Consider the following 12,439-nt stretch of genomic DNA (forward strand, 5'->3'; position numbering starts at 1 on the left):
AAAGAAAATCCTTGAATGTGGAAACCAAATAACCAAATACGTATATAAGTGCTTACATACCAAAGATAATTTTAAATGGGAAAAGAACACAAAAATTAAATCCAAGGGAAGTGAAAACTGCTAAAAGTCCAATACATTGCATCACGCACATAAATTTACAAATATATATATATATGCATACCACCAGCCTCGGCTGGTATCACACAAAGCTGTCATGAAGGATCACGGAGGATGAAGAGATTGAGGCGGGAGAGCACTGATCAGACCTCCATTGGAAAGGTGCAGGGAACACTTTCAGAACAGATCAATAATTATTGCTAGTGAGAAATTAATGGAAGAAATTAATTGTGAGGATACTTTTCAACCTATATACTAAACAAATTTTAGATCTAAACTTGAAATTTGGTATTCAGACATGTGGAAAACTTTTTAATTGGTTTTCATCTTTCAACATTAATAATCATAACAACAATAATAATTATAACAACAATAATAATTATAACAACAATAATAATTATAACAACAATAATAATTATAACAACAATACCTGTTTTTCAATGAGGTACAATATATCTTCGTGTTTATTGTTTGAAACTCCGTAGTATAAAAGAAGACCTTTCAGTATACTCGTGTGATTCATGACGATTGTGAAATTCCGCGTCTGAAACATAAAAATAATTAAATTAAAAACCCGACGGTTAAAACATCAGACTCATGCAGTATTTTTTTTTCATTTTTTAAATAAATATTTATTTAAAATTTCTTATTTTCAGCTTATACAAAAGCCCTCATCAAGAAGGTTTGGACAATCCGTTTTTTTTTTGTTTTTTTTACTAACCATGATGGTGTTCGGCGACAGTCTTTAATTGTTGAAGATAAAGATTGTATCGTCCAGTTCAGTATGTTAGTGCTCGATCATGTGCACATGTGTTAAAATTAAAAACACAATGGAAATGAAATTCAAAATATGGTGGTTAAAAGATCAGACTCGTGCAGTATGCTTTCTTTTTAAATAAATATTAATTTAAAATAAAATTAAAACTTTACTGAAACTTAATCAGGTAAAGCAAAAAAAAAACGAGCAACACACACACACTTTGCGCTCTCTTTATGGAAAATAACAGCTTCACTTTAGCATAAATGATTATTCTTCATAATTAGAATGAAGCTCTCTCGGAAACGGATTGGCTCAACAAATATAAAAACATAGCTTCTCTCACTTTTGTATTTGACGGCTTAGAGTTAAGATAGCTGACTTCTGTAATAGCAGTTAGGTTTTCAGGAACAAAGTGTAGTATCTATTCTGATGCTAACCTTGGTGAGTGAAAGACAAATCCTTCTAAACTGAAGTAATTTTTTTATTCCTGTTTCAAACCAGAGTGCCCCTTTTCGAGGAACTGAATTTTCCCACATTAAAAACCTTGTGTCTAACTTTGCCTTTGTGGGGAGGCAACTAAATAAAAATGCTGCATAAGATTAACAAATCACTTGACAAGAGCTTTGATTCTAAAACCTTCTCTGAATTCTCACCCTCTATTCACAGGCAATATAAATTGGAATAAGTACATAAAAGATACTGCCAAGTCTGCTTCTGCTGCAAAAAATGTGGGCTTCTTCTACTGAGTTAGAAAATGACTCGCACCTTTTAGTATCTTATCTCTATACATAATAAAATGACATTTTTCCCTCCTTTAGCTATCAAACCTGTAAGAAACTAATGAGGCTATTTCTATGCAAATATTTCACACTTACCATTCAAAGCTAATACTGCAGCATTTTCTCCACCTAAAATATGCACACTTTGTATCCATTCTAAAAAATATGTATTTTGCCCTCCTTGCCTTACTCTCTCAGCTACATAATCCCACTTAGATAGTAGCAAATACTTTCTCCCTCTTTACTTTTACTCCTCCCACAAACCTCAAAATCACCAGTTCTTTTATTCATAGTAATACTTACCTACAAGACACTGGCTAATTATTCCACTTAGTCAATTCTTTAATTCTATACATATCATGTTAAGCTAAAAATACAAAATAACAACTGCTCCCGATTACTCCATAGTTTAGAAAAATGAAAGAATGGACAGCAACCAGCAATTGGACAAACACCATAAAGTTAGAGCCAGTCATTCTTCGATTAAAAGATTAATATTTCCAAACATGGACAAAAAAAATTCTCAGTAGCGCTTTGCTCATTGCTGCTGTTTTTTTTATATTGTTGTCAGCCATGTTTACGCATTATTTTGTTTACACTTAAAGTATTTTTTCCTTACTGTTTCTTTTTTATAGAAAAGAAATGTTCACACAATCACAAAATACATTGAAATCGATGAATCATCATTTACAAAAGTTATAGTTTATTGCTTCAGAAAAATCTTGCATGAAATCTGTGTGCATTATGCTTGTATTTCTATACAGCCACTATTCACCAATACTTGGAATATTGTTGTCACATCTAGACAGAGTGCAAACAAGAAATTCCAATCTAGTAGCTTGCACACTGTCTGCCAAACTCCAACCTCTGTTGCATCATCACAGTATTGCATTCCTGTACTTGTTTTAAAAGAACTTCCATGGAATGTTCTCCGACAAATCTATTGCGCTTGCAATGTAAATATTCCAACCCACCCTTTTATTGTAAAGGCCCCTAAATGCTGGAAGATTTTCTACTCTAATATTTTCTTTATTTAAATCTTTTGCCTTTCGAATTGCCTCTTTGTTTCCCTGTTTAGAAATTTTAATGTAATGTGAACAAACATCTTGTTGCCCCCCCCACCCCACTTCCCTATAAATTTGACTCCTATCCCAACAGCCCCTTATGCTACAGTGGCAATATGCCTTGTGTTTTTGGGGATGGGGTGCACAGAAGTAAAAATAAAAAAAAATTTTTCAAGCAATACCTCTTGACATATCAAAGATTTCCAATATTTCCATAATTTTAAACCAATCTCAGCAATTAAAATATTTCCAAAATTTATTTTTCAAACTAAACAACTGGTAGAAACAATATAAAAAAAAATATTTTAATAAAAACAATGGAATTGATGAAAAAAAAAAAAAAAGAATGGGAAACAAAATACTTACTTTTAATCCATTAAATTCATTAATTATTTCTTCTATAATATAAATAATTTCACTATCTGGTAATAGGCTGCAAGATAAAAAAAAAAATTTCAATTCATAAAACAAAGAAATCTTTATTTTTCAGAATTTTTTTTTTTAGATGAAGATTTATAATTTGTATTATGTGAATTATTTGGACTATTGTTCGCATCACCAACTTTGATATCCTTGGAGCCTGTCCAAGAGGTAGGAAGAGGTGGAGTGATAACAGTTGCAGGGAAAGAATCTTGAGGTAGTTAAGACTTTTTGCTATCTTGGTGTCTGGTGAGAGAGGTGGTTATTGTGATGCTACAATTGCAAGAATTCGATGAACCAAAGAAATTTAGAGAGCTCCTCCTAATCCTCACTTGAAGAGGCATCTCCTTACACAATATGTTTACAGCACCTGTGTCAGAAGTATTCTTTTGCACACCAATAAGACTTGGCCTGTTAAAGTTGAGGACATTACCAGACTAACTCACATCGATCATGCAATGATACAATGAGCTGAGACCCAGGCTTGACCTCAATTCAGTAGATGTGGCCCTATGCTGGAATAGATTGAGATGGTTTGGTCACATCTAACAATGGCGGTCAACAAGTTGTCAAGAAGAATCATTAACTTTGATGTCTCTGGAGCCTGTCCAAGAAGTCGACCAAGAAAGACGTTGAATGATAACATTATAGGTTAACAGAAGCACTGACAATGGATCGAATGAAGGCGAGAGAAACCATTCGACTAAGTCGACAACCCAAAACGTCCAACTCTTGAACTCGAGTCACCAATGATGATAAACATGTAACAGCACATAAGACGTTTTAAAGAAAATAGTAAATTAGATTTGGAATAGACTGAGGTGGTTCGGCCACATTCAATGTATGGCAGCCGACAAGTGACCAAGAAGAATCATTAACTTTGATGTCCCTCGAACCTGTTGACGTAGGAAGAGGCGAAATGAGAATATCAAGCAGGACCTGACGTTATGGGTCAACAGAAGAATTGGCAATGGATTGAATCAAGTGAAAAGAAGCATTCAACCAATACGACGACCCAAATGTCCAACCTTTAAACTCAGGGAACAAGTGATGTGTAGAAGTAGTAGTACTGGCAAACATTTTTTTTTTTTTTTTTTTTTTACATGGGGGTCACCACTTATCAAGGCCAGAAGGCCACTCAAGGATAAGGGCTATTGCGTGGACAGTAATCAATGAGATAGTATTGTACCTATTTACTATGCCTCCCCACGGGACAGAGTTAGACAACAGGGTCGTTTTTTAACGTGGAGAAAAGGTACAAAAATTAAAATTGCCTCAGTCGTGAAGGATTTCTCCTCCAGCGAAAGAGAACAAGAAATGGAAGTGCAGCATCCGAAGAACATTAGTATTGGGGGTTTTGATAGAGTGTCTTACTTAAGGGGGCGGTTTGTCAGGAGTTTGTTTATGTTGGACTTGAAGACATCCAAGTTGTAGTCAGGTGGGAAACAGGCAAGCGGCAGAGTTCCACTGGCGTGCAGTTCTAAGAAAGAAGCTTTGCTCATGGAATCTACGTTTGAATTTAGGCACAGATAAAGAGTGGGGAAAATTATTGACAGTAGTGTTAGCCAGACGGGTGCTTCTCGTGAAAGATTGGCGAGGAGGGAGGAGGGATTGGAATTCAGACGAGCACCTGCCATGGAGATAACGATAAAACAAAAACAGGCTCACAACGTCTCTTCTGTGGGAGAGAGGTTTCAGGGAAGAGAAAAGGGCATCCCCTACTAAGCCACGAAGTCTATTTTGTACTCTGTCAAGGCAGTATAGGCTGTTTTTAGCAGCTCCTGCCCAGATGTGGCAGCAGTACTCCATCCTTGGACGTACTTGGCTTTTATACAGATAGAGAATTGCATTAGTAGTGAGATATCTTCTGGAGCGGTAGAAGGATCCCACCATTTTCCCAGCGTCCCTGGCAACAGATTTGATGTACGTGTTCCATTTCAGATCAGGAGTAAAGGTCAATGTTGTCAATGATGTTGTTGCTAAGCATCATTTTTTATGCTTATTGTTGGTATTAATTTCTGTTTTTGAATTCCTGCACATGATTTTTTTTATTTTAATTTTTTTTGAAAATAAGTAAATAATTGAATTTTAAATCGTGAAAGATTTTAAAAACGAAACTTAAGAATGTAAACTATATTCCAATGATATTATATTATTTAAATGGAGATTAAAAAAAAAACAACTTACTTGTTAGTTGTTGGAGTAATGATATCAAAACTACATTCAACAAATTCTTTTGGGTGGAGTCCATATGTTTTTCCAGTAAAAACTCTGCCGATGTTGTATCGTTTCAGTTCACATATATTCCTTCGTTTTACATATCTGATCAAAGGAACCTGCACCAGAAAAAATATACAAAAGTAATTGTTATCCCATGTAAAATATTGGAAAGCATATCACAAGCAATTGTTATCCCATGTAAAATATTGGAAAGCATTTCATAAGTAATTGTTATCCCATGTTAAATATTGGAAAGCATATTTACAAATAATTGTTATCCCATGTAAAATATTGGAAAGCATATTCACAAGTAATTGTTATCCCATGTTAAATATTGGAAAGCATATTTACAAGTAATTGTTATCCCATGTTAAATATTGGAAAGCATATTTACAAATAATTGTTATCCCATATAAAATATTGGAAAGCATTTCATAAGTAATTGTTATCCCATAAAAAATATTGGAAAGCATATTCACAAGCAGTTGCTACCTATGTAAAATATTGGAAAGCATATTCACAAATAATTGTTATCCCATGTTAAATATTGGAAAGCATATTCACAAGTAATTGTTATCCCATGTAAAATATTGGAAAGCATATTTACAAATAATTGTTATCCCATGCAAAATATTGGAAAGCATATTCACAAGTAATTGTTATCCCATGTTAAATATTGGAAAGCATATTTACAAATAACTGTTATCCCATGTAAAATATTGGAAAGCATATTCACAAGTAATTGTTAACCCATGAAAAATATTGGAAAGCATATTCACAAGTAACTGTTATCCCATGTAAAATATTGGAAAGCATATTCACAAATAATTGTTATCCCATGTAAAATATTGGAATCCATATTCACAAATAATTGTTATCCCATGTTAAATATTGGAAAGCATATTCATAATGAATTGTTATCTCATGTAAAATATTGGAAAGCATATTCACAAGCAATTGCTACCTATGTAAAATATTGGAAAGCATACTTACAAATAATTGTTATCCCATGAAAAATATTGGAAAGCATATTTACAAATAATTGTTATCCCATGAAAAAATATTGTAAAGCATATTCACAAGTAATTGTTATCCCATGTTAAATATTGGAAAGCATATTTACAAATAATTATTATCCCATGTAAAATATTGGAAAGCATATTCACAAGTAATTGTTATCCCATGTTAAATATTGGAAAGAATATTCACAAGTAATTATTATCCCATGTAAAATATTGTAAAGCATATTCACAAATAATTGTTATCCCATGTAAAATATTGGAAGCATATTTACAAATAATTATTATCCCATGTAAATTATTGGAAAGCATATACACAGGTAATTGTTATCCCATGTAAAATATTGGAAAGCATATTCACAAATAATTGTTATCCCATGTTAATTATTGGAAAGCATATTCAAAAATAATTGTTATCCAATGTTAAATATTGGAAAGCATATTCACAAGTAATTGTTATCCCATGTTAAATATTGGAAAGCATATTCAAAAATAATTGTTATCCCATGTAAAATATTGGAAAGCATATTCACAAATAATTGTTATCCCATGTAAAATATTGGAAAGCATATTTACAAATAATTGTTATCCCATGTAAAATATTGGAAAGCATATTCACAAGTAATTGTTATCCCATGTAAAATATTGGAAAGCATATTCACAAATAATTGTTATCCCATGTAAAATATTGGAAAGCATATTCACAAATAATTGTTATCCCATGTAAAATATTGGAAAGCATATTCACAAGTAATTGTTATCCAATGTAAAATATTGGAAAGCATATTCACAAATAATTATTATCCCATGTAAAATATTGGAAAGCATATTCACAAATAATTGTTATCCCATGTTAAATATTGGAAAGCATATTCACAAGTAATTGTTATCCCATGTTAAATATTGGAAAGCATATTCACAAATAATTGTTATCCCATGTAAAATATTGGAAAGCATATTCACAAGTAATTGTTATCCCATGTAAAATATTGGAAAGCATATTCCAAAATAATTGTTATCCCATGTAAAATATTGGAAAGCATATTCACAAATAATTGTTATCCCATGTTAAATATTGGAAAGCATATTCACAAATAATTGTTATCCCATGTAAAATATTGGAAAGCATATTCACAAATAATTGTTATCCCATGTTAAATATTGGAAAGCATATTCACAAGTAATTGTTATCCAATGTAAAATATTGGAAAGCATATTCACAAGTAATTGTTATCCCATGTTAAATATTGGAAAGCATATTCACAAGTAATTGTTATCCAATGTAAAATATTGGAAAGCATATTCACAAATAATTATTATCCCATGTAAAATATTGGAAAGCATATTTACAAGTAATTGTTATCCCATGTAAAATATTGGAAAGCATATTCACAAATAATTGTTATCCCATGTTAAATATTGGAAAGCATATTCACAAGTAATTGTTATCCCATGTTAAATATTGGAAAGCATATTCACAAATAATTGTTATCCCATGTAAAATATTGGAAAGCATATTCACAAATAATTGTTATCCCATGTTAAATATTGGAAAGCATATTCACAAGTAATTGTTATCCCATGTTAAATATTGGAAAGCATATTCACAAGTAATTGTTATCCAATGTAAAATATTGGAAAGCATATTCACAAATAATTGTTATCCCATGTAAAATATTGGAAAGCATATTCACAAATAATTGTTATCCCATGTAAAATATTGGAAAGCATATTCACAAATAATTGTTATCCCATGTAAAATATTGGAAATCATATTAACAAGCAATTGTTATCCAATGTAAAATATTGGAAAGCATATAAGTAACTGTTATCCCATGTAAAATATAGGAAAGCACATTCATCAGTAACTATTATCCCATGTTGTTAAATACAAAACTATATTAAAAAGTAACTATTATCTAGTATTATTATTATTATATACAAAGGCATATTTTTTTTACAAGGATTGACCACTTATCAAAGCCCAAAGGTCACTTGAAGATAAGGGTTACTGAATGTAAGGTGGTAGTGTCGTAATAGTTAAAGGTGTAAATTGGGTAGAATTTGATTATTATAAGTTTTACATGTTTACATTGCACTGGAAGGCTACCATATTTTAGTTTGCCGAGAAACAGGTGGGTAATTCTAGGAAAGAAGCTGTGTTCATTGAAGCTGTACTTAGATTTTTTTTTTTTTTTTTTTACACAGTGATCACCACTTATCAAGGCCTGGAAGCCACTCAGGGATAAGGGTTATTGCAAGTACATTACGTTAGTGAGGGGATTTGCTGAAATGTTTACTTAAGGGGGCGGTTCATTAGGAATTTGTTAATGTTGGACTTGAAGACATCCAAGTTGTAGTCCGGAGGGAAGCAGGCAGACGGAACAGAGTTCCACAGGCGTGCAGTTCTAAGAAAGAAGCTTTGTTCATGGAATCTGCGTTTTGATTTAGGCACAGATATAGAGTGGGGGAAATTTTTCACAGTGGATTCAGCTAGACGGGTGTTTTTCGTGAAAGATTGGCGAGGGGGGACCAGAGATTGGAGTTCAGACGAGCATCTGCCATGGAAATAACGATAAAACAAGGACAGGCTCGCAACGTCTCTTCTGTGGGAGAGAGGTTGCAAGGTAGAGAAAAGGGCATCCTCCACTAAGCCACGAAGTCTATTTTGTACTCTGTCAAGGCAGGATAGGCTGTTTTTAGCAGCTCCTGCCCAGATATGGCAACAGTATTCCATCCTTGGACGTACTTGGCTTTTATATAGATAGAGAATTGCATCCGTAGTGAGATATCTTCTGGAGCGGTAGAAGGACCCCACCATCTTTCCAGCGACCATGGCAACAGACTTGATGTACGTGTTCCATTTCAGATCAGGAGTAAAGGTCAAACCCAAAAGCTTGTCAAAACACGGGGCCTCACCCAGACGAGTGCCATCCATCACAATTGATGCCAGATGGGGATCAGAGCGTTGATGATGTAAGGATAGCAGTTTGGTTTTGGATGCATTAAAGGTAACCAGCCACCTCTTCCCCCACTGAACCACCCGCTCGAGATCAGAGGAGAGAGAATCAGTGAGAACTTTGTCATTTACAGCCTTTGATGTGTTGCCGTAGATGGTCGTGTCATCAGCATAGATGTCAACGAATGATTTAAGTATGTGTTTAGGGAGGTCATTGATGTAGATCAGGAAGAGAGTTGGGCCCAGGATTGACCCCTGAGGGACTCCAGCATTTATATTGCAGGCCTCCGATTTTTGTCCATCTACCACTACTCTTATGAGCCTATCGGAGAGAAATGATTTAATGATTGACAGCTAACACGGCCTTTAAACATATCTGATTTAGGAACAGATAGAGAGTTGGGGAAATTGTTGATCGTGGTTGTAGCTAATTGAGTGTTCTTTGTGAAATTTTTGCAAGAAGAGATGTAGATTGGAGCTCAGATGAGTACTTACTATGAAAATAACGATAGAGAAGAGACAGGTTTGCAATGTCTCTACTGTGGGAAAGAGGTTGCAGAGAAGAGAAAAGAGCATCAGCTACTAGAAATTAACTATTATTTTGATTTATTATAATTTGCATTGTATGTTGCTACACACAAAAAATGTATGAGAGTAACTTTTGTCACATTTTGAATTATAGGCAGGATTTTCAAGATTAATTATTACTGAATGTTATCTATATCTATAATATAAATCTCACCTGTCTGTTTAAATGTATGTATGTTTGATTATCTTGCAAAAACTTTTGACAGAGGCAACGGATCCTGACAAGATTGGTATCAGTTTGAAGCTCAGCATCTTGGACGGCAAATATCGAAAAATTGGCCAAAAATATTAATTCCTTCACCCTAAACTCGGCCGTTTTATACAAGGAGGAGTCGATTTTTTCTCCAACATTTTAGCAAGTCAGCATCACCGTTGGATCAACTTCGGTTAATTTCAATGCTTTTGACTTCCAGTCGCATCATGGAGACATCAGCTAAGATGTCAGATTTTTTTTCACTTTCTTTTCTATCTTCGCGGCACGGGTTCGAGCCTGCCTGCCTACTACCATTTTTTTTTTTTTTTTTTTTCGCTCAACACACCTTCAAACACCTGAGCAACGCCGGGCACCCAGGCTAGTCTATAATATTAAAAGTGACTTAAAGAGCAACTATTATCCCATGTTAAATATAGGAAAGCACATATAAACTTTGTTTTTTCATTATGTTGTACACTAGACAAAGTATATGGTGCTTCTCAGGAGTCCAAATATGATACAATATTATATACATGGTAAGGAGTATAAGTCAATCAACCCAAAGTGCTCAATATCTTTGATAGAGCAGATATGTTTAAAGGCCGTGTTAGCTGTCGAAAAAAAAAAAACAATGTGACTGTGTTTTGTTATGTATACATACTAAATGGCCGCCCGACATTGCCCGGTTGTAAAATATGTATAAATATTATATTTTAATTCATACAGATTTTTTGTATTTATTATTATAAAACCAATTCTCTATTGATTATTATACAATATGTAACAATGATTTCAAAAGTTATAAAAAAAATGACTTATATGCTGCCTGATAGAATCAAAAACAGAACACTTATTAAAGCATCAGCCTTAGTCTTTATCTCTCCAGTATCACTACCATCTGAGCTACACACATACGGATACGAAAGTGACTTTGAGCTATGAATGTTTAATTTGGAGCATGCGCAAAAGAAACAGCAGGTGTAATATCTTATTCGACTTACACCGCTAAGGTTAACTGTTTTGTTTTCTATTTTGATACCTTAGCAGCAATTTAAAAAAAAAAAAAAGTGCACTACACATCTAAATAACCTTGTTATTAAATTTAAACTCTATAAATGAAATATTCAGAGAGGAGTTTGGTAGAGAGTTTTTGCACACACACACACAGACAAGGTCACTTTTACACATTATATATATATATATATATATATATATATATATATATATATATATTTTTTCTATTTTATTTTCTTTTTTGTAAATACAGTCACATCTTGCTCCAATGTGCAGACCATTTCAATCATATTAGATATCATCAGACAAGAAAAATTAAGGCACAAAATTTGAAAAGGTTCAACACCTTTTCAAATTTTGAAGAGAGAATTTGCCATGAATGGCAATGGATGAAATTTGAGTTCTTATGAGAATATGTTAATTCTGAAGATCTTCCCGGAGTTCTACTATATATATATATATATATATATATATATATATATATATATATATATATATATACACACATACAGCATTAAAAATTAGTAACAAAGTACAACACAGTATATAATGCGCATGTATATAATCAAATAACATTATAAATAACGCCGTAATACGGGACAAATACTGTAACCAAGAACTGGAAAAACATTGTATTCCACATCGTAACCTGAAAAAAAACATATTGTAGGGTCACTGTATCCCAGGGTTCTACTGCACACACACACACACACACACACACACACACATATATGAGAGAAAGAGAGATAGATATTCAGAGAGATATAGATATATATAAAAATATTTCTATATGTTAAAACGTTTTCATCTTAAATTCTGCACAATTATGCAGAATGTAGAAACTATGCATAAATAGAATTCAATGTAATAGTGAAATGAAACCAATCATCTAATAAGAAACCATAAAAAAATGAATAAGTAATTAACGTGCAAATATTCAAAGGATTATGCAAATTAATTAACCTTCATGTAGTTACTCGCATAGTGATGACTGAGTATATTAAGATGTTCGTTCTAATAATTTTCAAGTAGAAAAAGTAGGCTGTTGATATTGATAACAGAAAAGTGAGAAAAGAACTCAACTTTATAAGTATATCGATAGAACAATCAACAAAAGTTATAAGAAAGCAACATCATAAGAGAACAGGTTGATATAAATCAGATGTAGTTTGGCTTTGTAGCTGCTAGAGACACAACTAACGCCATATTCATCATCAGCAAATTATGTCTGTGCAGACAGGAGACTTTACGTGGTATTTGTGGACGTATTTGTTTACGTGATATTTGTGGACTCTTCTACAGAGTC

At 33.0% G+C, this 12,439-nt stretch overlaps 1 protein-coding gene across 1 annotated transcript in view; it reads right to left on the reverse strand.

The window, feature by feature from the left end:
• The window catches only part of LOC145268362 (eIF-2-alpha kinase GCN2-like), a 217,889-nt gene that overhangs the window by 64,018 nt on the left and 141,432 nt on the right, over nt 1–12,439 (reverse strand). Inside the window, exons 19-21 of the mRNA XM_080123893.1 lie at nt 5,328–5,476; nt 3,087–3,153; nt 548–661 (exon numbers count right to left, since the gene is read on the reverse strand). Of these exons, the coding sequence (XP_079980019.1) occupies nt 548–661; nt 3,087–3,153; nt 5,328–5,476 (330 nt within the window). The remainder of the gene's footprint in view (nt 1–547; nt 662–3,086; nt 3,154–5,327; nt 5,477–12,439) is intronic.

The sequence above is a fragment of the Euprymna scolopes genome, chromosome 43 (assembly GCF_053919585.1).
Source record: "Euprymna scolopes isolate OS-2025 chromosome 43, ASM5391958v1, whole genome shotgun sequence".
NCBI classification, from domain to species: domain Eukaryota; kingdom Metazoa; phylum Mollusca; class Cephalopoda; order Sepiida; family Sepiolidae; genus Euprymna; species Euprymna scolopes.